General features: G+C 41.0%; 1 protein-coding gene across 1 annotated transcript in view; it reads left to right on the top strand.

The window, feature by feature from the left end:
- USP34 (ubiquitin specific peptidase 34) overlaps window positions 1-27,070 on the top strand; it is a 112,536-nt gene that overhangs the window by 53,082 nt on the left and 32,384 nt on the right. The window contains exons 20-47 of the mRNA XM_056853854.1: window positions 37-132; window positions 3,129-3,211; window positions 3,551-3,705; window positions 3,805-3,918; window positions 5,525-5,624; window positions 5,784-5,943; window positions 6,801-6,927; window positions 7,019-7,166; window positions 9,136-9,236; window positions 10,312-10,521; window positions 10,809-10,934; window positions 11,741-11,863; window positions 11,950-12,033; window positions 12,877-12,963; window positions 14,336-14,536; window positions 17,869-17,951; window positions 19,420-19,460; window positions 20,234-20,358; window positions 20,676-20,828; window positions 21,931-22,035; window positions 23,313-23,368; window positions 23,482-23,602; window positions 24,138-24,321; window positions 24,582-24,745; window positions 25,366-25,431; window positions 26,280-26,426; window positions 26,513-26,569; window positions 26,684-26,761. Of these exons, the coding sequence (XP_056709832.1) occupies window positions 37-132; window positions 3,129-3,211; window positions 3,551-3,705; window positions 3,805-3,918; window positions 5,525-5,624; window positions 5,784-5,943; window positions 6,801-6,927; window positions 7,019-7,166; window positions 9,136-9,236; window positions 10,312-10,521; window positions 10,809-10,934; window positions 11,741-11,863; window positions 11,950-12,033; window positions 12,877-12,963; window positions 14,336-14,536; window positions 17,869-17,951; window positions 19,420-19,460; window positions 20,234-20,358; window positions 20,676-20,828; window positions 21,931-22,035; window positions 23,313-23,368; window positions 23,482-23,602; window positions 24,138-24,321; window positions 24,582-24,745; window positions 25,366-25,431; window positions 26,280-26,426; window positions 26,513-26,569; window positions 26,684-26,761 (3,295 nt within the window). The remainder of the gene's footprint in view (window positions 1-36; window positions 133-3,128; window positions 3,212-3,550; window positions 3,706-3,804; window positions 3,919-5,524; window positions 5,625-5,783; window positions 5,944-6,800; window positions 6,928-7,018; window positions 7,167-9,135; window positions 9,237-10,311; window positions 10,522-10,808; window positions 10,935-11,740; window positions 11,864-11,949; window positions 12,034-12,876; window positions 12,964-14,335; window positions 14,537-17,868; window positions 17,952-19,419; window positions 19,461-20,233; window positions 20,359-20,675; window positions 20,829-21,930; window positions 22,036-23,312; window positions 23,369-23,481; window positions 23,603-24,137; window positions 24,322-24,581; window positions 24,746-25,365; window positions 25,432-26,279; window positions 26,427-26,512; window positions 26,570-26,683; window positions 26,762-27,070) is intronic.

Genomic DNA, 27,070 nt, shown 5'->3' with positions numbered 1-27,070 from the left:
TGCATCCTACTGAATTTCTCTTCCAAATTGGAACAGGTGGGCTGAAAAAGAACTTAACATGATGAAGCTCTTCTTTGATAATTTGGTACACTACATTCAGGCCGTCAGGGAAGGACAGCATAAACATGCATTGTAAGTACAATGTTGCATGAGTCCTTTGGCTATTCATGGCTGTTTTTAACCTGTTGTGCATGTATTCTTCTGATAATCCTTTTAAAACCCACTTACATGTGGTCAAAAGGGCAACATAAACATACATTATAAGGGGCCAGAATTGACTCAGCAAAGAAAATACATTTCTGCATAGCCATTGTTGATGTCCATCCACCCCCTCAGTGCCTTTTTTGACTCACACTATCACTTTTGCTGAATGAAAAGGGATGGCTACAAGCTGCTCTAAGATTGCCTCTTCCCATCCTTAGCCTTTTCCCTAAAACTGTCCTTTGGCTCCAGCAGTGAAATGATGATTTCTTTGCTAAAATACATTACTACTATGTTATGTGCGATGAAAAGGAAGTCCAGAAATAGGGAGCAAGTGTAGGGACTCCAGAGATAAGTGGAGACGTAGGCCAGCTTCTCGCGGGGCCCCTGGTAGGTGGGTGAGCTGCTTGGTATATGAGTAAATATTAGTTTTATTGTAATGTGTTACATTGGCTGGAATCCAGAGGACTACTTGAAGTACAACCAAGGACTTAGGGATTTTACCTTTTATTCTTTGAACAGCAGAATCCCTTTGCTGTATCATGATTACCTTTGATGCATCAATTAAGTCGGAGGGTTTTTAAAAATGAAGCACATTTGTTGACTCCAGGTGAATGTAGAAAATATCAGTATTGCTAATTCTTAACATGGCCAGATCTGTGGATCTGTAAATCCAGATACTGGAGCTACGAACAGGCAAGACAGTTTTTTTTGCAAACATGAAAAATGCCACAGGTTTGCAGAAAAATCTGAAATTACCCCCCCCCCATAATAAAAGGAGCACTTGTACCTGCGAGACAGTGTGGTGTAATGGTTAAAAGTGTCAGACTAGTATCTGGAGAACCCAGGTTCTAATCCCCACTTGTGCAAGGAAGGTTGCTGGATGACCTTGTGCCACTTAAACTCTCACAGCCTCACCTACCTGACTGTGCCCCATCTTCAGCTATATTTAAAAGGTAGATTGGATGGTGGGGAGAAGGAGATACGGAAAGGTGAGGATATGGGGGTTGCTAGGAGGAGAGAAAGAGGAAATAGTGTAGGGAGGGGGATACAGGGGAAAGTGAGGTACTGCCACAAGTCCTTGCAGGCTCCCCACTGCACAACTGGACTTGGCCCTGCCCTACGCAGCTCAAGTGGGCCAAAGTTTTCCTAGGGAGAGGCTGCCAGGGGGAGGGAAGGAGGGAAAGCTGGTGGCAAGTAAATGTAGGTTTGCAGGTAGGTGGGAAGGAGAGAAGGAAGCAGCATAAGAGGAGAGGTTATGGGAGCCGTCAGTGAAGGGAAAGAGGAAATAATGGGTGAAGGGAAAATGATACCCCCCCCCCCCCCGCAAGTCCTTGTGGGGCCCCTTCTTGCGAAATTGTGTTAAAGATTATTTGTTAATGTACAACAGTACAGGGATGTTATATGGGTACAGAAAAAATCCCACTATTAATTTCTGTGGCGTTTTAGAGAAACCCTTATGCACTTTCCCTTTAAAACCTGAATAATTTATATATGCACACTAGTGGTTAATCCTTTCTTAATTGCAGTTAATGTTGTAGTGCTAAACTTGAAAGTTTTTCATTGTATTGCGGTAATTTAGATCCCTGATATTTTGTACATGAGCTTACTCAGCCATTGCCTTAAATGGAGTCTAAATTATACCAAGAGAGCCAGCGTGGTGTAGTGGTTAAGAGCGGCAGACTCTGATCTGGAGAAGTGGGTTCAATCCCCCACTCCTCCACATGAAGCTTGCTGGGTAACCTTGGGCCAGTCACAGTTCTCTCAGAACTCTCTCAGCCCACGGGGAGGCAGGCAATGGCAAACCACCTCTGAATGACTCTTGACTTGAAAACCCTACGGGATCTCCATAAGTCGACTGCAACTTGACGGCATTTTACACACACGTAAGTTATACCAGTGCCTTTTTAATGAAACCCCAGAAAAGTACAGAATGATTGACCACTTGGAGAACAATGGTAGACTGACTTCAGTTTTGCTTGGTCTTCCTTAAAAAAACACACAACTATAGTCCCTGTGGTCTACCATTATTGTAATCTGTGTTAAGTAATCTTGAATCTGAACTGTTCTTTAAGTGCATAAATGTTTTCCTGGTCCAACACCTTTGTAAGAATCCCAGCAACTAGTAGGCCTAAAGTGACTTACTAGAAAGTGGACTACCTTCTACTGACAACCTCTCTTAAAAGAATATGCAGAGTATGGCAATGGTTAGTGTGTGCGGTTGCCAGATGCCTGGGAAAAATGTCCTGCCCCTTTGTGTGTAAAGTGCCTTCAAGTCGCAGCCAACTTATGGCGACCCCTTTTGGGGATTTTCATGGCGAGAGACTAACAGAGGTGGTTTGCCAGTGCCTTCCTCTGCACAGCAACCCCGGCATTCCTTGGTGGTCTCCCATCCAAATACTAACCAGGACTGACCCTGCTTAGCTTCTGAGATCTGACGAGATCAGGCTAGCCTGGGCCATCCAGGTCAGGGCTTCCTGCCCCTTTAATAGAGGTTTAATGGGATGTTATTTACTGTGTGATGCTTTTTAACTTAATACTGTGATAAGCTTCAGCTGCCAATTCTACCCATTAAGCCTCCACCAAAGGAGCAGAACATGTTCCCCCTACAGGTTGTTGGTAACCATGTGGGGGGAGGGATACATATATTTAATTGTCTTTCAGGAGTGAGTTGTATATTCATTGCACAGGGAAGAATAACTATGGGATGGATCCAGACTCAATCTTCCAATGTCCGAATGTCTTGCCTATCCCCTTCCACTGCAGCCCCCACTGAACTCCATGAAATGCTGCTCCTAGAAGATAGGGGATCCTGAGGAATGATATGAGGATCAATCAGAAAAAATTGCTAGTCTAGTCTGGATCCATTCCTGTGTGTCTTAAAATAGAGAATATATTGGAAAAAAACCTTTTCTCTTCAATTATAGGTACAGCCACAGTGCAGAAGTTCAAGTGCGCCTTCAGTTTTTGACATGTGTCTTTTCAACTCTGGGATCACCAGATCACTTCAGTATGTTCTTATTTCATCAGTTTTTACAAGTTAATTTTTATAATGCTCCATAATAGTCATAGTAGAAGTATCAGTTAAATTTATCAGTAGAGGAAGGTATCCTTGTATGGGTTGTTCCTTCTCCATATTTGACTTTCTCCTCTATGGCTTGCTGTAGCTAAACCTTGAAACCTCAAAACTATAGTGTCTTACTGTGATTGCTCTTAAGAATGGCTACTGCTGCTAGTTGGTTCATACCAGATCGTCATGAAACAAATGTAGAGGTCTGTTGTCACCAAACACAGTTTTATGATCTGTAGTCATGTTGATCAAGGGTTTTCTGTGTGCTTTAATCTCTAGGGTTGAGTCTGGAACAAGTAGACATATTGTGGCACTGTTTAGTAGAAGATTCTGAATGCTATGATGATGCGCTACACTGGTTTTTAAATCAAGTACGAAGCAAAGACCAGCATGCCATGGGAATGGAAACCTACAAGCATCTTTTTTTAGAAAAGGTAGAAGGAAAACGTACCCATTTAATATGTAACAAATTAATGTTTCTATTTTAAAACATGATTGACCATTTTTTCCCTTCCTGTACTAACCTTTTTTAGATGCCCCAGCTAAAGCCTGAAACGATTAGTATGACTGGATTAAATTTATTTCAACATTTATGCAATTTGGCACGATTGGCTACCAGCGCATACGACGGTGGCTCAAACTCAGAGGTAAGCATGAGTTATTGCTACAGTTTCCCTTATTTCTAAGATTTGCATTGATCTTCATTTAATTGTGAAAAAGGCTCTAATGTTAATATTTACTGAGCAGTACTAATTAACATTATACGAGATCTGCTGTTCTGTAAATACTAATAAGAGGCTTCTTATTTGAAAGTGAATTATGGCAGCCAAAGTGTCTGAAGCTGTGAATAGGCGAAGAGACCGGGGATGCTAATGTTTTTCCTTTAAGATGCTTCTTTACCTTCTTTTAGAGTAGAGCCTGTATTCTTTTTTATGTCTCTGGTGGTCATGTAGAATATTGGTGTACAAGGTTCTCTTATTTTTTGTGCATATCAGGATAGAAAGGTGAGAGGAAATGTAAATAAACCCCTAGAGGTGCCTCAAAAGACTGGAGCATTTTAGTATTCTTGGTCTTATTAATTGGAACCTGAAATTCTTAAGGACGTATGTGGAGCAGCACAAACACAAAAATGTTAACAATGTCCTTTTTGTGGCGAGTGGCTGGACTGTAGTGCTGCTTGAAATCCCTGTATGCTTTGGGCTCAGTATACCGTAAGGACTGCCTGCACCAAAATTATGGAACTCTCCTCCAGGGATCTGTCCCCTTCTATCACTTCCTGCCAGCAGGTGAAGACATTTTTTTGTGCAAATAAGTAATACTGAATTAAGACACTGGCAGACTGTTTTTTAGTCAAAGATCAGGTGATGTTGGATAGGCGTGTTTCTGAAGAGGGGATAGGTAGGATTTGTCAAATAGGCTACATGGTATAAGTAGACGGAATGTTGACCTTTGATCTGGCAGACTTCCATCTTGATCCCAGCTCAATTTCAGTGATACCACAAAATGTTGGATTTGAGTCCTTTATAGTGTAATTGGTGCAGCATGTCTCCATGCTTACTGCTGCCCTCTTTATAGCAACTCCATATTTAAATGGAACGAAGCTCAAACCCTGCAAAGTCAAATATAACGTGATTACTAGACTAATATAAAGGGGACAAGATTGGGCCAGAAAGCAGAAGTGTTAACTACTTTTGTAAGAGGTGCACATGGAGCATATGGTGAAGGCAGAGTTGTATGAGCAACAAAATGGAAAGCAGAGAAATACCCAGATTTAGATGACTGGATTAGCAAATTAACGGAATACGCAGCTATGGAAAAATTGACATTTTTATACATAATAGGCTAATCACAGAATTTTGGGGAAAATTGAATGTTTTTTAAATTATGTAGCTGGAAATTTGGAACAGAACTGAATTAAATTTAGATAAAATAAAAGAGCTTTAGGTAATTAAGCAATAAATGTGCCAACTGATATGGAATAATATGTTATGAACAAAGAACAATGCAATTTAATGAGGGTGACAATAGAATTGCAGTTTTGACTGGGAAGCTTCATATAGATCGATAGATATAGTTATAGATAGATATAGTTATATAGAGTTTGTTTTAATGTTTCAATGTTTTTGTGGTCGGTTGTTAAAATAAAATTGTGTTCATTAAACAAAAAAAAAAGATTCTCTCCCACCCCAGTGTCCTTTTCTGCTGTTGGCATCTGTGCTAAGTGGATAACTAGTTCTTCATTTCTTTCTGCAGTTATGTGGCATGGACCAGTTTTGGGGCATTGCTTTAAGAGCACAGTCTGGAGATGTGAGCCGTGCTGCTATCCAGTATATCAATTCCTATTATATTAATGGTATGCAATTTGATATAAGATTCTGAGCAATAAAGTACATCCCACTTCTTACTGTGGTGGGGGCAGAATAACTTTCAACAAGTTTGTAGCCATTAAGAACCCAATATATATAGAGAGTTCATAGTGCTTCTGAACATTATCTTCTGAATTGTCTTTCAGGTAAAACGGGTTTAGAGAAAGAACAAGAATTTATTAGCAAGTGCATGGAAAGTCTAATGATAGCCTCTAGCAACCTTGAGCATGATTCACACTCAAGTCTCACCATTATTGAACGTGGACTCCTTATGCTTAAGACTCATTTAGAAGCTTTTCGGAGAAGGTAATTTTATTTTTTTCCATTTGGGTTGGGTAAGATTTGTTCTCTGACCTTCTCAGTACGCTTTATGTAATATTTTTAAAGACTGTTTGAAATGATAGTGGTGAAAAATATTCATGGGATCAAATCATGGTTTCCTGATTTGAATAGTGCTTACTAGATACAGAATACAGAAATTCTGACTATGTAATGAGCTGACCTATGGCGACCCCGTAGGGTGTTCAAGGCAAGAGATATCCAGAGGTGGTTTGCCATTGCCCTCCTTTGTGTAGCAACCCTGGACTTCCTTGGTGGCCTCCCATCTAAGTACTAAGCAGGGCTGACTCTGCTTCGCTTCCAAGATCAGATGAGATTGGGCTAATCTGGGCCATCCACGTCAGGGCAAAAATCAATGGTAGTGTGTATAATTTGCTGCTTTGTTCATGCATCAGATTTTATGTTCCTCTCGCAAGCCTCAACTTGGGTCTCTGTCAAAAGACCCTAAGCCATAAAGGCAGGAATTCAAAGAGCTGTTTAAACGTATACATGAAGATTGCACTAGCTCATTGGAATTGTTTGCTCTGAACCAACAGAATCTTAACGTACTTTTGCAATGCCCCTTTGGTTCAAAAGCTATTTAGTGGGTATGTGCAAGTGGAGGGGGAACCTGATCAAGTCTATGAAATCAGCAATATCTAAAACATTTAGAAATCCATCAGGATTCCTTTTCCTCTATCCAGTGCTGATTTCAGCTTAGCCCTCAAAGCCAGCCATAATAGGCACGTTAAAGGCTTTCCAAAAGATGTTTAGGCAGTTCTCTTTGCAAACTGTTGACAATTTGTGGCTTTAAACAACCTTGTGTGATATTGCTTTCTCCTCAGGTTTGCATATCATTTGAGACAGTGGCAAATTGAGGGCACTGGCATCAGCAGCCATTTAAAAGCGTTGAGTGACAAACAGTCGTTGCCTCTTAGAATTGTTTGTCAGCCAGCCGGACTTCCTGACAAGGTATGTGCCGGTAATTTTTATTCCAGCAGAACATTATTTATTCCCTGTGTCCTTTTGTTATTCTCCATTAAGCTAGCATGTTCTATTTCAGATGACGATTGAAATGTATCCTAGTGATCAGGTAGCAGATCTGAGAGCTGAGGTAACACATTGGTATGAGAATTTGCAGAAAGAACAGATAAACCAACAAGCTCAGCTGCAGGAGTTTGGGCAAAGCAGTCGGAAAGGAGAGTTTCCAGGTAAGCGATAAAGCATCTCTTGACGTAATTTTCACCTTGTGCCTGTTTTATTAGCGATTAGTTTAGAATTTTGCAAAGATAATCGCTAGTTAGTCCATTATGGCAGGCCTGTCCTGTCACATGCAAGTGCCTATATCACTGCTTTAGTTAGCTAAATATGTTCTACTCTCTGGAGCAGCTCTCAAGGGTCTCTGGCAGAGAAATGCCTTTCCTGGTGCCTACTACTTGAATTCTTTAACGGGAGCTCAGGGATTGAACCTGGGAACTTCTGCATGCAAATCACACATTCCACCAAACTATGGCCTTCTTCCATCAGGCTTTTTAATTTTTCCTCGTGGTTCCTTGAAATATCCTGAGAATCTTCAGCAGGGCATTGTTTTTAAAAATGCCATTGATCCAAATAATTAGTATCCTAGGAATCCTAGATATATGGATCCTGTGATTTCTAAATCATCCAAAGATGCCAGCACTGTCTCAAAACCTAAGCTTACATAAACTGCCTTTTAAGCAAATGATGTCAGTTTGTCCTGACTGAATCACAGTATTCGATTTTGAAACTTCAGAAATTATAAAGCTGCAAGGGGAAATGTTATCTTCTCACCCCAGTTATTTTTCTGCAGCGGAAAAGGAACTTTTTGGAGGAATTAAAATATATACACTTTTTTCCCAGGTGTAAACCAGATATTTATTACTTTAAGAGCATTGAATGCATTATGTATAACTTAACTGTGTGATAACTGTATGAAACTTAAAGTCTTATTCCTAAAGTAATTACAAATACATCCGGTTAATTCACAGTGGGTAGCCGTGTTAGTCTGTCTGCAGTAGTAGAAAAGAGCAAGAGTCCAGTAGCACATTAAAGACTAACAAAAATATTTTCTGGCAGGGTATGAGCTTTCGTGAGAAGTGAGCTGTGTGCTCTTTTCTAGTTCTGCAGACAGACTAACACGGCTACCCACTGTGAATTATCTTCATGGAAGGCACCACATTTAGCCGTACAGAATGGAATTCCATCAACCTTGTGAAGTGTATCTGAAGAAGTGAGCTGTGGCTCACGAAAGCTCATACCCTGCCAGAAAATATTTTTGTTAGTCTTTAAGGTGCTACTGGACTCTTGCTCTTTTCTACAAATACATCCGGTGTTAGAGAGATGAAAAAAGAAGGCATTTAAGGAACATACATAATCTTAGTTTGTGCCAGTTGGAGAAACAGAAAGAAAGAGAAACTTTCAGCACTCAGAGAAGAGTATCTGCATGTAATAATCTCCTCCCCATACAGTCAGAATTATCTGGAAACAATGCAAAAATCTGCAACATCTGTTCAGCTGGGGGTTGCAGTGATTCAGTGCTTATTCCACAAGCAATGTTCCCTTGTTCTGTCTCCCCCTCCCCCAACCAACCAAGGGTCCACCTCCAACCCAACAGATCGGTGATACCAGTAAATCTGAATATTCAGAATATGACTCATTACCACTTACATTAGTAAACGGACAAAATAAGCCACTTGAAATCATGTGATTTAAACAATAATGTATCCTTCAAAATTTTGCAATGAGGTTTTTCTCTAATCAGAATCCATTTCTTAAAGTTCTATAGTATCCAATACCAAACTTCCATTTTTTATCTCTATGCATCTTAAAAATGTAGACTTGCGTGGAGGTTAAACAAGCCATCCTGCATGTTAGCTTGTTTCTTGATTTATGTATATATAAATTCTGTGCCAGACAGTAATATTTTCATGACATTTTCCCCATTCTTGTTTTTCCAATATTTCCCCAATTTAATACATGAATGATAATTATTAAAATATTAGCTTAATAGAGGAAAGGAAGGTGCCAAACCTGCATGGATGGAAAACATTGATGGACTTAAGAAAATAATGGTTTGACCCCAGTGTTATGAAACTGTTGCTTTAAAAAAACACAGAAAACCTCCAGCCAGCTGGTAAAATAATTTTTGCTCTATTTTAGGTGGTCTCATGGGGCCTGTGAGAATGATCTCATCTGGACATGAACTGACAACTGATTATGATGAAAAAACTCTTCATGAGTTAGGTTTTAAAGATATGCAGGTATTGACAAATACATAAGAGATAATTTTGCATAATGGTTGCTATATGGTGGTGATGGTTGAAGAATGAAGGGGAGCCTTCAAAAAGTGCACTTGAAACAATTTATTGAGGCCCAACACTTTTCAAGTCAAGAGGAATCTTCTTCAGGGACAGCAGTAAAACAAATACAACATTCACTTAGGGTTGTTGTAGGATACTCATCTCTTTATACCTGTGGTACTCACTCCGTAGCTCAGGTAGAGCCACATCTGCAATTTCTATCAACCAAAAGAACCACACTTACTGCCATCCCTGGAATGAGGCCTGCACTTGCAGCTTATCCATTCCTCTTGCAGGGGCTGCTAATGCCAGCATGAGGGGGTTTCACTAGTTGGTAACATATATACCAGGGTAGGAAAGATGTGTACAGAGTGTGTGTAGCATGCCTGCAGTCCCCAGTCCAGGCTCTGCATGTGGCTAGCTACCAGAGACCCTGGGGAGGAGTCCCAGGCACTGATAACATTTAATACCATCAGACCCGGAGTTTTTCAAATGCATGTTCTAACTGTGCTTGGGGATTGTATTTAAGCAAGCTGTTTATTTGTCTGCAAGGTCAGACTCTTAAGCTCCACTCTGCGTGTGTGTGTCTTGCTCCCATTTGATTTCAGCTGGAGTATTTAGACATGCCCCGTGGAAGCTTTTTAACGAATTCAGGAGTTTAACCATGATAGTTAATAGCACTGGGTGGAGGGAGGGTTATGCTTCCCGGTGACCCTGTGATGCTTTTAGTAGAAATATTTCATCATCAAGGACTATTATGGTAATGAAAAAGTTTTGGTGCAGTGGAAGTCAGGCTGTATTACATCAGAGATGTAATCTCGTAGTCAGGGAAAGGTAGAGGAAAGAGCAAAAACTCTGAGGTACAGCCATTCATTAAGCAGAGGGGACTGGCATGCGGCTTCAAACCTCCTTGGCTCCTAGGCTTGGGGATGCTGTCATTTTCTGAGAAGCTGACTTATAAATATTCTGCCTTGGAACACTGGAAGGAGGTGGTATAACTTTTTTTCTTTCTAAAAAAGTCCTTTGTTGTTTCAAGATGGTGTTCGTATCCTTGGGTGCTCCGAGGAGAGAGCGAAAGGGGGAAGGTGTTCAGCTTCCAGCATCCTGCTTACCACCTCCCCAGAAGGACAACATCCCAATGCTCTTACTTCTGCAAGAACCTCACCTTACCACTCTCTTTGATTTATTGGAGATGCTTGCTTCTTTTAAGCCGCCTCCTGCAGAAGTAGCTATGGAAGATAGTGAGGTAATTTTGATCATGTTTTTATGTAGGCATATAAAAAACTGAAAATGATGTGGCGTTTTAAAGTTAATTATATATGTTGTAAGCCCTGATGACTCACTAGTTTATCACTTTATATCATGCGTTTGTATTTTTTTTCACCTGCCTTTTCAGCTGTGTCTCACAGTAACTCCAGTGAGGTTTATATATCCTCCTTTGTTTATAAATTGGCAGTAAATAATGCAAACTATTTCACACAGATTGGGTTAGCTTAATATAAGACATTTTGGTGTGCATTGATGTCTTTGCAGAGCATAAAATGCGAAGAACTCCACCTTCATGCAGAAAATCTGTCAAGGCGAGTCTGGGAGTTGTTAATGCTTCTGCCTACATGTCCCAATATGCTGCAGGCATTCCAAAATATTTCCGATGAACAGGTGAGTGAATTTAAGTTCATAAATATTTTCGTTTGTCAGCACAGAGGCTTTATAGCCCTTCAGGACACCTGCGCTCATCCTGTTTGAAGTGTTGTTTCCTGATATGGTTTCCTGCTGTGGCCAGCATGGTGTAGTGGTTAAGAGCGGTGGACTCTAATCTGGAGAACCAGGTTTGATTCCCACATGAGTGGCGGACTGTAACTGGGTTGGTTTCCCCACCCTTCCACATGAAGCCAGTTGGCCGACCTTGGGCCAGTCACAGTTCTCTCCGAACTCTCTCAGCCCCACCTACCTCACAAGGTGTGGGAGGGGAAGGAAAGGTGATTGTAAGCCGGTTTGATTCTTTTTAAAAGGTAGCTTATTAAAAAAAAAAAAAGAGAGCCAGTGAGTTGTACAGTGAGACCATTGAATACATGGCAGAGGGTTGCTTTGAAACTTCCTCTGCAGTTGTTTGCAGTGCTGAGCTTTCAAGCTGTTTTTCAGTTTACATTTTAAAAAATAAGTTGACAAGCGTGTTGCTTCTTCAGCATCTGGAGGAAATTCCAAAGAACCTCCACCACTCCAGCATTTCTCTGTTACTTTTGTTTTGGCCTCAGACCACCTGAAAGTGCTTTAGGAGCCACGGGTGGATACTCATTGCATGGATTTATATTAGCATTATCGTTATCTTCTGTTGAGTATAGTTTAAGTATTTAAGGAATGTTATTGTAATGAATGAAAATAGACGCACACAAAGCTATTAGTTGTCTCCTCCTTAGCCTGCTGCGCTGGTTTTACCGGTTGTTAATGCTTTGATCTTTTTAAAGGGTAATGATGGATTCAATTGGAAAGATCTCTTGAGAATAAAAAGTGCCCATAAACTTTTGTATGCCCTTGAAATCATTGAAGCTCTTGGAAAACCCAACAGAAGAATAAGACGGGAATCCACGGTAAAATCAATTTATACTTTAAAATTTCTTGCAATTACTTAAAAAAATATTTTTATAATTCAGTTTTTTTTGTCTTTTACCTTAAGGGAAGTTACAGTGATCTGTATCCAGATTCTGATGATTCAAGTGAAGATCAAATAGAAAATAGTAAGAATACTTGGAGCTGCAAGGTAAGTTACTATATTTCTATTGGTGGCAAGAATATATGCATAATAATTTTTTCTGCCAAAATCAGTGGAAAATGTTAAATTTGTTTAGCAAAGCCAGGATTTCATGGCATAAGGGTCCAACGTATGTTAGACAAACATTTTGCTTGCTGAAGTACTTGCATCAAAAGCCTGTTATGTTCCCAAGCATGCGGTTGTAGAGTAAGATTTTATTTATTTATTATATATAAAACATTTCTGTGTCACTTTCCCACCCAAATAAGAGCCCCAAGGTGGCAAATAATCATGGCATTAAAACTGCCTTTCCAATGTATGTATAAAATATTTAAGTGTTGAAAAATGCTGGGGAACTGCAGCCCATTTGGATGTTACCGGCACATATTTTGCTTTAGTTAGGATACGTATGAGTGTGGTCAATATTTAGCCAGTGCATCACATTATGTTGTGCTATCTGTTGTAGAATTAACAGTGAACAGAGGCATTGCTATCTTTTTCTGTGAGAATGGTACTTTTTTATTTAGGAGGAAAAAATAAGTATATTGTTAAGTGTAGCAGATCCCCTCCAATTTGCTGACCAAGACCCCGCATGTTGCTAGTACAAAATAATCAAAACATATTAGCATATCAAAATCATGAGCTAAGGTGTAAGATATGAAAAAAATAGTTTCAGTTCTTCAGTTCTGAACATTTCTTTCTTACCTCTACAACTATGAGGGAGTAGACACTTTAAAAGGTGGGGAGTTGTTCTTGAGAAAATAAAAAGCTGCTTAGTAATGTTTGGTAGTTTGTATCACGCAGCATAATATTTAATATTGGTACTCATTGTAACTTTTTTTTAAAAAACAGTTCGTTGCTTCTGGAGGGCTTCAGCAGCTACTGGAAATCTTTAATTCTGGAATTCTGGAACCTAAAGAGCAGGAATCATGGACTGTGGTAGGTCCTTCTTTGCTTTGTTCCTCTTTAATCCAATTTATAGCTTTCCAGATTCTTATTGGTAAGATGGTCACCGAAGACATACGCATGGCCACTGTTGGGAACTTGTTTTCCTATTCAAGCCAGGGTGTGCATGTTCAGAGCTCCCCACCTGTATGGCTTTCCCCAATTTATTTTAATAGCAAGTGTTGCTTTGTGCTTGCTAATAGCCATGCACAGTGCTCCCCTGCATTGAAGTGAATGGAAAAACCTGCAGTCTAAAGTGCTTTTTCTGTGCGGTTCATTGCAATATGCACAGGGTTAAAGGTATTTTTTTCTTTCACTGCTGTTTCTAAAATCCTTTAAGATGTTACTACCTATCAAAATATATGCTGATGTCACGCAACACTACCTCTCCACCCCGAACTTTCCGTCAGTCCCTTGTGTCCCAGTGGCCTGTCCGAATTTTCCTCTTGGATGTCTCTTCACTGTCTCAAGTTCATTATGTCCAAAACTTAATGTCTCACCTTTCCAGCCTTGCTCTTATCTTTCCATTGGTGACACTTTTTTCACTCTTTTTCTCCCTTTACAACACTGTAAAATTCAGCCCTTCCTCTCTACCTATGGACAAAAACTTGTTCACTCTCTAATCCAGGGGTTTCAAACATAAGGCCTGTGGGCCGGATGCGGCCCCTTGAGAGCTCTTATCCGGCCCATAAGCCAGCCAAGGCAGCCCCCCCCCCTTGATCTGGACTGGCAAGGCATGGCCCGGCCCAACCAAATGGCATTTATGTCATATCCAGCCCTCGTGACAATTGAGTTCGACACCCCTGGTCTAATCTGTTGCCTTGATTATGTCAGCCTTCTATACCGTGATGTTTTATTGTCTCATTTCAACCCGTTGCCTCTATGCAGCATTCTGCCTTCAGAATAATTCTTCCTTTTCATCATTGTGACTATGTGATGCCACTTCTTAAATCTCTTTACTGGCTCCCTGTCTAATCCCAAATGCAGCACAAGCACCTTGTTGCCTTCAAAGTCTTCTGTGACCTTGCCCTCTCCCCTTATCTCTCTGTTTTCATGTCATAATGCATCCCTGCATATCGCTTTGCCGCTCCAGGTTCCCCATCATTTAACCCAAGATCATCTTCTCCTTCAAATTAGTCTGCCCTTCCACTCTTGCTCCCCCCTTACCCTAGAACCACTTCCTAGAACACCTGCCCGATGCCACTTCTCCTCCCTGTGCCGTTTCAGGTTTTTAAATTGTAGCACCATCTTGGCAGGGATTCGTTTTGTACTCTGTAAAGCATCACTTGCTTTGATGAAGTGGTATAAATAAAAATCAGAACGATAAACCAACTGGAAACTGTGAGCTGGATTTCCTTATTTGCAGTGGCTACTTGACTGTCTAGCCTGCTTGCTGAAGTTGATATGCCAGTTTGCAGTAGATCCCTCAGATTTGGATTTGGCTTATCATGATGTCTTTGCCTGGTCTGGAGTAGCAGAGAGCCACAGGAAAAGAACTTGGCCAGGGAAATCACGGAAGACTGCAGGAGACCACGCAAAGGGCCTTCACATACCCCGCCTGACAGAGGTGAGACATGAATGGCTAAATTTCCAGCATAACTTTTTTAATTACCTGGACTAAGACACAGTGTCCTCTTCCCTGGCATCAGAGTTTGGCTAATTCTTTCAGACCACCTGGTCTCTGCCTGCATGATTCCCCAGCCAGGTGTAGACAGACTTTAAGGCGGAAAGATAAAGCTCAGAGGACACAAAGCTATGTTGAATAGGCATTTGACATGGGCTTATAGTTATGTTTCTCTAGAACACTGGTTCTCAACCGGGGGTCCACGGACCCCCAGGGGTCCGCGAGAACTAAATTAAGGTCCGCGAAACAAAGTTATAAACCCATAATAAATTAATATTTTCAATTAAAAGTTCTCTATTATAAAAATATATTCAAATATTATTCTAAGTTTATGTTTAACAGTTATGATTAAAGTTTATTTTCAAATTCTCGGAATTTTTATTTTGAACCTTGGGGTCCCTGCACCGAACAAAAAAGTCCTAGTGGTCCCTGGACAAAAAAAGGTTGGGAACCAATGCTCTAGAACCATGAGAGTCAGTTTTTCAGATCACATTAAAATTACATTGTAAATTGAATTACAGATTTCTAGCAAAAAAACAGGTCTCCATCTGTGGAGAGAGGGGGTGTCCTGACAGTGGGTTATTCCTTACATTTCCAGAAGGCACAGTTAATGTAGTTTTGCAGTTATGCCTTTCTACCAAAAGTAGCCTATTCAAAAAACAACACACACATCTTAATAGCAAATGTGTGAAGGCATTTTTATAGGAATTGTCTATAGTTTCAAACAGTACCTCTAGATAGGAACAGCAGTTGGCCTGGAAACAGGAGAGCAAAAGTGTCAACAACTAAAAGTAAACTTTGATTTATAACAGACCTAGTATATACAGCAAAATTCAGATTGCCACTTCTTAGTCTTTTCTGTGACACTCATGCTGTTTATTTAAAGTGTAGGTGTATTTGTCTCATAAAAGCTCATAATCCTTTACAATGAATAGAAGTGAGGCAGCTAAGATTATCCAATGGAAAATGATCCTTCTGAAACTCTTCATGTTCTTGTGCTGGTGCTCCTCCTATCTCCGGGCAGCCCATTCCTGAAGGAAGGGGCCAAAGCTCTTTAGGAGCTGGCGTGGGTACCACCTTATCAGAAGGGAAAGCCAGCGTGGCAGCTTCCTAACACCGTTCGCCCTGGGAACGCCTGCTCACACAGTGGCGTAGCTATGATACCTTTTTTGGTGTTGTAGCCTTGCTGTTCTCAATGAGGCGTCTTTTCCTTTTTTCTATATATTTTTTTTAATTAAATGCCTTTTTTACCTCCATGGCGGCCAGCAAACCTCTCAGGAGGAGGCGTGGGTGCGCTGGTCCTGGCCGCCGCGAAAATACCCCCTCCCTCAGGAACGGGCAGTTAGTGTTCCTTCGTTCTGGTAGCTCTGAATCAACCCATGTTGGATCATGTTCTTTTAATACCTGTTAAGATCTTGTGCAAAGGCCGTTCTCTGCCCTCACCCTCATTGATGAATAGTTATCAGGCTTTATCAGTGATGACTCGTTACCTCTGGAATTTTCTCCCACACACAGAATGGCCTAGTACCAAACTTATTCAGTTATAGTACCCAGCTGAAAATGCTTTCTTCTCAGGCATTTAAATTGATTTGTTTTAACAATCCTGTTATCCACCACTGATTTTGCCTTATATGCATTATCATTTGCTGGCTATTATCTTTCTACAATCATGTAATGGACATCTTAGCCTATTTCACTATTACAATCTTTTATTTTTGTGTCTGTTAATGTTTTATTGTAGCTCTGTGTTAAAGTCTAACTTGGAAGCCGTGGCAGGAAACTTTTAGTTTGAGAGTTGTGAGTTAAATATTTCCCTAAATGAACATGAAGTTCTTTCTGACAGAAGGGTATAAACACTTCGCAAATGATACAAGAAATTAAAAATTTCTTGTTAGAACATTTTGTTAATATCTTCCTGGCAGTATACGGAAAAATGTAAAATCTGAATTGGTCCCAATTTTATATCTACGTCTTATCATTTTTCATTTATTTACTTCATTTATACCCTGCCTTTCTCCCCAGTGGGGACAAAAGCAGCTTACTTTGTTCTCTCCTCCATTTTATCTTCACAACGACCCTGTGAAGTTGATTAAGCTGAATTTGTTTGAGTGGCCCAAGGTTGGCTAGTGAATTTCCATGGCAGAGTGGAGATTCTATCCCTGGTCTCCCAAATTCTAGTCTAACACTCTAATCATGACACTATGCTAGTTTTCTTTTCTTCCTGCCCTATTTAAAGAGCTCTGAATAGGGTACCTATGGCTATCCCAGAAAAGCAAAGAAAGCAGCATCTTCATATCTTCCCTGGTTGGAAGGCTATGTTGACTACTGGCCCTTCCCTTAAAGAGGCACTTGGGATGCCATGCCAGTTATGATGGGTAAACAGGACATTCAGGTGCAATCTGCTGCTCACCTAAGGACATTTGCAAGTTACTTCAAGTAAGCAGACCAGTGGAAAATTAGCTGTGTTAAAGAGCTGAAAATACCTGAGATGTAACAAAACACTTCATGAGCCTGGGTCAGTTGCGCTCAGAGTGATTCTGCTGAAACGAAATGGGCTCAGGTTTCAACAAGAGCTGCTCTTAATTGGTAGAAGGTGTTGGGCAATGGAACAGGTTTTCTGGCATATGATGAGAACCCCTAGCCTTGGCAGATTTTAAGAGATTGCTGGAATATTCATGTACATTTTATTGGAGTCAGGTTACCCTGCTCTTGCTCCAGCTCTGCATAGTTCATAAGTAACAGTTAACCATGGTTTGCCACCATATGAATAAAACCTAACTAGAGATAATGAGAGACATCTGCTTTCATGGTCAACCATAGTTGCTGTAAACTATGTGTTGGATCCAACCAGCATTTCCACTGGTGGGAAAAGGCAGGAGGGTGTCCTCTTTGATGACCAAAAAGGGTATGGCTGAGGATCATGGGACAAAAGCCAGGTGGGATGAGGGCTGTAGCATGGAGAGCGATCAGATAAGATTGACTGGAAAAAGCTGGCTGGATCCAACCATATGACTTAAACCAGTATTATAAGCAGCGGTTTAATCTTGATTTGGAATCCAGGTTTGCAGTGAGAACAGTAAATGGTAGTTTGTGGATCATATGTAATGGCAAAGCATGGCTCATACATGAGGTGGAAAACCATGGTTTGCTGTTAACATCTATGCCGTTCCATATTTACCTATTTTTCAGGTTTGTTCAAAAGTATAAAGAATGCATATAGTTTTTAAGGTAGCAGCTGCTTTAACTGTTTTCTCTTGACTTCAATTTTTTTAAAGGTATTTCTTGTACTTGTCCAGGGAACCAGCTTGATTCAGCGACTTATGTGTGTTGCTTATACATATGACAACTTGGCGCCTAGGTACAATAACCTTTTTTTAATATCTTTGGTAAGATTTATAGTATATATATATATATTTGCATTAAAGCATCCTAGTGAACTTGATGAATTTCAGAAAGGAATAAGATGTTGCTTGGAAAAGTATAGTAGAAGCTATTATTTTTTCTAGATTTGCCTGTCATTGTAGTTCAGTATTTTGTGAACTTGGCTTCTTACCCACGTGAGAGAGGAAAAGCACCCAACTATGCAAGGCATTCTTGTTTCCAACAGTGCCCAAGGGGTTGGGGCAAGCAGGAACCTAGTCTTGATCCAAAACACATACAAAGTGTTGGGCAGCCTGGAGTCTGCCATCGCAGCCCTGATCTGATGTTAATGTTTGGCCATGCTGGTTGCTGGAGCCACTGTAAGCTAGCCTGTCCATTCCCCCCTTTGTTACACACCCCATCCCTGCAAGAACAGGGGCTAGTAGATCACAATCCCTCCTCATCCCCAGCATTAGGATTGCCCACCTCCAGGTGGTGGGTAGAGATCTCCCGCTATTACAGCTGATCTTCAGGCGACAGATCAGTTCACCTGGAGAAAATGGCCGCGTTAGAAGGGGGGCTCTATGGCATTATACCCCACTGAAGTCTCTCCCCAAACCCCGCCCTCCTCAGGCCCCACCCCCAAAATCTCCAGGTATTTCCCAACTCGGAGCTGGCAACCATGCTCAGCATGCAGCCTTGCTGAGCCCCTTTCTCCATACAGGAGTAGGCTACACACAAGGAAATAGTGTTCCGTACCAGGCCACAAATGTTCATGAAGAGGGGGCGATGTGGCTTTCCACCCAGAGATTTTAGCAGGACCAGTTGTGTCAAAGTGGCCTCTGTTCCCTGATAATTCTTCACATGCTCTCTTAAAAAGGTAAAGGTCCCCTGTGCAAGCACCAGGTCATTCCTGACCCATGGGGTGACGTCACATCCCGATGTTTTCTAGGCAGACTTTGTTTACAGGGTGTTTTGGCCTTCCCCAGTCATCTTACCTTTACCCCCAGCAAGCTGGGTACTCATTTGACCGACCTCGGAAGGATGGAAGGCTGAGTCAACCTTGAGCTGGCTACCTGAAACCAACTTCCATCGGGATCGAACTCAGATCGTGAGCAGAGTTTTGGACTGCAATACTGCAGTTTACCACTCTGTGCCACGAGGCTCCTACCCTCCCCTTTTCCCTCTTATTTAGCAGGCCTAAACATATAACAATTTCTAATATGATAGTTACAGTTTTTTAGTCTGATGTGCACTCGTTTGGCTACGTTAAGGATTTTCAAGAAGGGAGAACAAAGCCCTTTAAACAGTGTTTCACTAATGTACATAGAGTGAGTGAATAATCTACTTAGATTGATTGAATGAATGTGTCTTTTGAGAACACCAGTTTAAGTGCTTCATTTTCTAGGGGTATGTGTTAGATTTTTGCATCAAGGTCTAATTGGCCTGTTTTTCTTCCTGAACAGGGTGTTGAAAGCTCAAGCTGATCATAGGTCAAGACATGAAGGTTAGTGATACACTGAACACTTTGCAGTGGAAACTGATTACTTGATTCAGCTAACACTATATATCATATTATCCTGAAGTGGGGGAGGAATCACATTACTGTGGAACTTTCTGGGGAGGGAAGAACCTTTATTCTATTTAGTGAAAAGCTTTATCTTGAAAAACTGCTTTGCAGAGGCATCTATACCTCGGATAGGAGCATGCAGAGACTAATTCTCCCTCAGTGGCAGAGATTATCCTGGAACAAATTGCTCTTCCTTTTTTTGCTTTTCTTAGATCCTTCCAGTGGGGGGAACCCCTGGTCCTGCGTGCTTTGAAGCAGCAGGGCTGTCAAAGAGCACAACTTCTTGCTTGTGCAAACATCCCAGTCTCCTTCTTGTGGAAGGGCAGGGGCTGCATGGAGAAAAGAAAAACGGACTAGCTATAAAGAGGGGCTGAAGTGGCCTGTGGGCTAGCTTCAAGAAGGAGGCAAAAGCATTCCTGTCAGGAGCATCTTTTTCTGGCAGTTTTCATTGGGGGAAAACTTGAATGGTTGTGGATTTTCAGTAACTTTTACTGAACTAAATTTGGCTGGTGTTGGGGGAGTGGGCAGGCTTTTGCTTGTAAACACTTGTCCAGCTTAAGCAGGATGACTGTGCACAGGGCCCAAAGGAAAGTAGGTCTGCCTTATCCTGTTTAAATCCAGCCTAGCTCTTGGTTTTGAAAGAAAACCCAGAGGGGATGGTTGTTATACATGAATTCTGTGTAAAATGCTGTGTTTTGGTCTTCCCTTAGTTACTCACTACTCAATGTGGCTCTTGGTGAGCTGGGCTCACTGCTGCTCTGTAGTTAAATCCAGCCTGGCAGATAGTGATAATTTACATGACTGGCTAAAGAAACTGACCCTTCTCATTCCAGAGGTAGGTTTTAAAAAAATAATTCCACATGTCCAACCTTTTCAAATAGCTTAGTTTTTCATGACTCAGTTTTTCATCTTTAATACTGTAAGCTTATCTAAATGTCCTTCCTAAATTGCTCGTTTTGTCAGAGTTTTATCTCTAAACAAAGATTGTCAGAAAAATTTCGCTTGAATTCTGCAGATATACGTCTGCTTGCTTGTTTATATGCAGGGTGGCAGAAGCTGTAACAGACCCAATAAAAGCAGTGTATAAATACACCAGAGGAAAATTAAATTGGCTTTCATTTAAATTAATTCTGTTTTATTCCTTCATTTCAGACTGCAGTCCGTCACGAGTCCTGTAATGGTTTGTACAAATTATCGCTGTCTGGTTTGGATGGGGGAGAATCAATAAACAGATCGTTTCTGCTGCTGGCTGCCTCAACGTTGCTGAAGTTTCTGCCTGATGCTCAGGCATTGAAACCTATCAAGGTAAACCAACAAAGGCATTTGCATAACAGCTGCAAATAAAAGAGAGAACACTTTTAATGAAACTTTCATAGACTCACAATTCTCAAATGTGGAGTCCTGCTTCTTTAGGAAAGGGCAAATAGTTTCTTAGGTAACGTGCAAGCTTTTCTCTGACCCCATTTTCCAAGTGTCCAAGTTGTTTATGCATCTTGATTAGAACATAAATTAAAGACCACATGAGTTGGGTTATCTGTCCGCTGAATAATGAAAAAGCAGTACCTGTGCTTTGCGCTATGCTCTGCCTTTGTAACTTCCTGTGTGCTGTTAATTCGTATCTGGCTCACATACTGGCAACCGGATTTGTAGTGTCACAGGTGAATGTTGGGGGAGACATCATTGTGGTGGATCTACCCAGCTTTTTCATGGAATCTCACCTAATCTTTGTGCTATGGTCCTTGTCCCCTGTGATTTTTGTGTATGCAGGCACTATATCAGCATACCCTTTTTGGTGGTCAGAGGGGACTCCCTCCTCCCTTCTGCACCAGTGGAGAAGACTGCATCTTCTCCTCTGCCCTGGCTCACACATTGTGCTGATATACTGTTAGATGTGTGGAGAAGATGTGGGTGGGGTCTATGTGGGTGGTGAGATTATGCTTTTCTTTTCATCCTTCTTTGAAGGGATGATTCAGGAAAAGTACACCAGGTTATAAAGCAAAGTTTCAGGTGCTGATACTTGTCATGTAAGCACATGATATTACTAAGAAAAAATAATTTCATGTTCATTCTGCATTGGTAGAGGAGAGTATCCTGCCCAGGTTGTTCGTCTTGCTTGGTTCCACAGATAGAACCATGCAAATGAAGTAGGCAGGCGATAGGTACAGGGGCACCCATCACAAACATACATCTTGGGTGGACAGAGGCAAGAAGGAGGCCCCTACAGTGGTTACCAGCTCTCTGAAGGCTCAGAGGGGAGTTGGGCAGCAATCTGTGCTAAAAATGTGCCAACCCTGCCTGGGAGAAAGCAGCTGTAAAATGAAATGCCCGATCCATCAGAAGTTTAGCCCATTCATAATATGCATGTTTTTATGAATATGTGTGAAAAAATGATGATTTCTTTTCTCAGATAGAAGATTATGAAGAAGAACCCATCTTACAGCCTGGCTGTAAGGAATATTTCTGGTTGCTGTGCAAACTAATAGATAACATACATGTAAAAGATGCTAGTCAGGTAAGGTGTAAATGGATATTGCAGTAAATGGTGTTTTGTTTTGTGCAAAGTGATCATCGTGGACATTTTATTCATTGATTAATGCAGGGATAGGATCTAGTGGGGCTCCACTCAAGCTGGAATGTAACTTTGCTCTTCTGGCATAGGGGTCAGACTGCCCCAAATTTAACTATGCTTAATCAAAACCCCTGCTGTTTAGAAAAACGTGGGGCTGGCTGCCAACTCTGTTAATGAGCCATTTATCACTTCAAATCTGAGGGTGGAGTTTCTTGAAGGTGGAAAAGGGGGGAAAATGTTTTCTAACTCGAGAGAAAGACTCCTTCACTTTTCTCTGTGGTCTGGGGAAGAGCAATCCTTCTGTCTTGGGCTGAGCTGAGAAGTTTTGAAAGCAGGGTAACATTTCTCTGCTTTTCAAAGCTGTCTGAGGCTCACCTCATGCCAGAGAAATTCCCCCTGCCTTTTCTGGGGAGGGGTGAAGAGAAAAAGAGGGTGCTTCTCTTTTCTTGCTGTAAGTTTCATAGACGTTTGAAAAACAAAATGTTTGGTGCTCTTAAAACTTCTTCAAGCCGTTAGAGATACCAGGTCTTCTCACATGAAAATGGGCAGGGACCCTGTTTTCTTTATCTCTCTAACATGAGATAATTGCATTGCAAATAAATCCAATGAAGTTATTAGGTAAAAAAATAACATATACTAGCTTTCCTAACCCACGTTATTGTATTAATCATTTGAGGCATATTGACAGTCTGGAAGAACCAATTGTGTTTAATTGTGTTCAAGTTCCCAAAAGCCTCCCCATAGTCACCTGGAGCATGTGACTATGTACAGGTCTTCTGCAAAATGGGGAAATATGAATCTGCCCTTGAAAAAGCTTAGAAAGTGAACATAAGAAATCACAAGAGTTGCAGAATACATTGGCAACAAATGTCACCCCATTCATTTTAACAAAAGCAACAGTTTTAAAGTCGTCATTCAAAAGGAACAGAGAGCAAGTCCATGAGGCATACCCAGGAATTTTTATGTACCTGAAGAGGCTGTTTGGATACTAGCCTATAAGCTTTATTTTAAACGAATGGGAATACCTATTTTGATACTACAATTGTACATATTTATTAGACATACTGAGTTTACATATTTGCCTTCTGTACCTGAGCCCACCCTGAGCCCTGCCTGGGTAGGGTAATGGGATATAAATCTAATAAAATAAATAAAATACTGTGATGCTCAAATCCTCTCATAGCAGCTACATGCATATTTTCATTTTATTTTTAAATTAGACGACATTGGTTGATTTGGATGCCTTGGCAAGACATTTAGCTGACTGCATTAGAAGGTATGCTTTTTAATTGCATTAATTTACTATAAAACTTGGAGGTTTTTTACATTGTTGACACAAGAGGAGACATACTTACAGTAGTTGACAGATACACGGTTTGTCTTTTGCAGCAGAGAAATTCTTGACCATCAAGATGGTAACATAGAAGATGATGGCCTGACAGGTCTTCTGCGTCTGGCAACTAGCGTTGTTAAACACAAACCACCTTTTAAATTTTCCCGAGAAGGGCAGGTAACTATCGAGCACCTGAAAGAGACCATACAAAGAATGTTGACACCCTGTCCTGCTTGAATCTTCGGTTTATATTACTCTTACTGACACTTTGCTTTTAAGAGACTTGTTCAGCTACAGTGTATCAGGATGCTTGAGTAGATGGACTTTTGGTCTAATTGGCGAGTTGTTCTTATTTAGGTAGAAATGTAAGAAAAGACATTTGTTAAAACAGATATACTGCTAATAGTGGTAGTTTCGAATGTCATAAGTCAGATCTGTGGTACTCGTTTTTTAAACAAGGTGAAGCAAATAATCACTACAGGCCTGGTTTAGACATTCAGGGGAAGGCGTTTATAGGTATCCTACATCCATGGTGTCAATAGCCAAAAGATCTAACAAGTAGCAGGAATTGCATTCCCCATATCCATCTGGATATGAAGGTCATCTACAAGTGCCACTAAAGCCATTCCTGTGGGATGATTCTGTATATAACTTTCTGTGTACCACCCCATCTTGTTGTTGGTGTAAACTGTTAGATCTTCTTCTTTTGTAGGAGTTCCTAAGAGACATCTTCAATCTACTGTTCTTGCTGCCAAGCCTGAAAGATCGCCAACAACCAAAGTGCAAGTCTCATTCTTCAAGGGCTGCTGCTTATGACTTGTTAGTAGAAATGGTGAAGGGCTCCGTAGAGAACTACAGGCTGCTCCACAACTGGGTTATGGCACAACACATGCAGTGTAAGAACGTTTTTTTTTTTTGGCCTTTTGTTGGTAAAGCGGTATTTCTCAATTAAAATAGTTTACTTTGCAGAGGAAGGCAATGGCAGACCATCTCTGCTTAATCACTTGCCTTGAAAACCCCACCCAGGGTCACTATAAGTCAACTGTGACATGATGGCGCTTTACACACACCCAGAGAAAATTCTTACTCGTCACATGCAACCAAGTGCTTAATTATTTTCAGTCCTGTGTTAATATAATTCCTTTCATTGTGACAGCTTCCCATGCACCTTACAAGTGGGATTATTGGCCACATGATGATGTCAGAGCCGAATGCAGGTTTGTGGGTCTGACCAACCTTGGAGCAACTTGTTACTTGGCATCAACCATTCAGCAACTGTATATGATACCAGAAGCCAGGCAAGCCATCTTTACTGCAAAGGTACAAACCCTTTGTGTTGACTGTGAGCATGTTTTAAATATAAGTAGTCAGGTGCAGAGAGCTTTTTCTAAGGCAATAGGTTGTACAGAATGAATCGCTAGCGACAGTTGTGGACTTTCCATTTGCCACTGTAGCCCCAGAAAATAAGCTATTTGTTTGATAATATGAGGCTTGTGGAATAATTGTGCTCGCTGAGTTTATTCTTAAGCTTAAATTTGACTTTTCTTGAAGAAACCAGTATTAAGCGGCTGTTTAATTCAGATAAGGAGCACCGTGGTGCAGAGTGGTAAACTGCAGTACTGCCGTCAAAGCTCTGCTCACGACCTAAGTTCGATTTCAACAGAAGTCGGTTTCAGGTAGCTGGCTCAAGTTTGACTCAGCCTTCTATTCTTCTGAGGTTGGTAAAATGAGTACCCAGTTTGCTGGGGATAAAGTATAGAAGACTGAGGAAGGCAATGGCAAATCACCCCATAAACACAGTTCTGCATGGTAAACGTCATGATGTGATGTCACCCCATGGGTCAGTAATGACCTGGTGCTTGCACAGGGGGCTGTCTTTACCTTTTACATTTTTAATTCAGATAAATTGTGACATGCTCTAATCCTGTGTTTTCTCTAAGTATTCTGAGGATATGAAGCACAAGACCACCCTCTTAGAACTTCAGAAAATGTTTACTCATCTAATGGTAAGTTTGGAGTAGTCCTTCTGAAAACATAACTTTCTCCACACCTGAACTTGTTGAGTAGTCTGTATGCTCTGTGGTGCAGTAGCACTGAGTTCTAGAATCAGGATTGGGACCTCCCCTCCCGGGCATGCTGAGAACTCTTCCCCTGCTCTGCTACTAGACAGAAGCAGCTGTGGATCCTGCTGAGTCAGTTGAGTGAATCAGCATGTGGGGAGGAAGAGGCTTCCACCTTGAGTCTATGCAAGAAAAGCACATTGTAAATGAGGTAAATGCATAAATTACAGCAGGAACAGGCTTGTGCTGGCTTCTGTGCTACCCATTGTAGGGAGGTGGGGATTTTACAAAGGCAAGTAGTAATTAGTGGAAAGGATGTTCCATTTTTTTTAAAAAAAAACCTTTTAAAGTTTATTTTATAACAACAACAGCAAGTTTACCATGGCTTCATATAGAACAGAGCTAAGGCCTGAAGTCCCCTTAGAAGACTTGGTGTGGCAAAAAGACTCAGCAAGACCAAAAGGAATAAAGCAGAACCCCATTTTTAAGACAGAGCTCATCTATCCATGGATGAGGAGCATAGCATGTTAATTTGTTTAGAAGCAGTAACCCATGCATGTGTTGAATAATGCCCTCATTTCTCACAGTTCTCACAAAGCTTCAGAATACAAATGTTTAGTTCCAAATGGCTCTTTCCAGTTTTTCAGATATCTTTGTTTTCGATGTGTTAACAGTCTACCTCTAAGTACAGAATATACTACCCGAAATAATTATGGAGGTTTGTTAGTGTGGATTTCATGCTAGGTTTTAACAATTTGTTTCTTTTGCCTGGTTCTGTCTTCTTGCCTCTGCAGGAAAGTGAATGCAAAGCGTACAATCCAAGGCCATTCTGTAAAACCTACACCATGGATAAACAGCCGCTTAATACTGGTGAACAAAAAGACATGACTGAATTCTTTACGGATCTGATAACAAAAATTGAAGAAATGTCTCCAGAATTGGTAAGTTTTCAGTCAGGATGCAAAAGTGAGTTTCAGAACACTTTTGTTTTTCTGCAAATTGACTGAAATAATTCATTCATCCACAGAAGAACACAGTGAAAAGCTTGTTTGGAGGTGTTATCACAAACAATGTTGTTTCTTTGGTGAGTTGACTTTCTCTTCTGTGCCCATTTTCTGTTGTAAAGCTGGCCTCTTTGGAAGTATGAGATTAAATTGACTGAATCCTTCAACCATTTTTTTCTTCTGTTGCCATTTAGGACTGTGAGCATGTCAGCCAGACTGCTGAAGAGTTCTACACAGTGAGATGCCAAGTAGCAGACATGAAGAATATTTATGTGAGTAATAGCATGCCAGCAATCATTTCAAGGCTCTGATGAACCTCCCCAGTCATGTATACGCCACCAGAGAACATCACCAAGGGAACCTCTGAAATGCGGCATGTTGAATTAATACTGTTAAACATGGGGTTGCCTTCTTGGGGAGGGGGGTGCGATGCGTTCAGTGGTTGAACACATACATGTCGTCCTTACATAAGTCCCTGGTTCAGTCCTTGCCATCTTCAGTTAAAAGATTGCAGGCAGTGGGAAGGCCTTCCTCTATCTCAGAGCCCAGAAAGCTGCTGCAAATCAAGGTGGCATTGAGCT

The sequence above is a fragment of the Euleptes europaea genome, chromosome 7, assembly GCF_029931775.1.
Source record: "Euleptes europaea isolate rEulEur1 chromosome 7, rEulEur1.hap1, whole genome shotgun sequence".
Taxonomy (NCBI): domain Eukaryota; kingdom Metazoa; phylum Chordata; class Lepidosauria; order Squamata; family Sphaerodactylidae; genus Euleptes; species Euleptes europaea.
The sequence above is the reverse complement of the archived record's forward strand: the minus strand, read 5'-3'. Positions and strand labels throughout refer to the sequence as shown.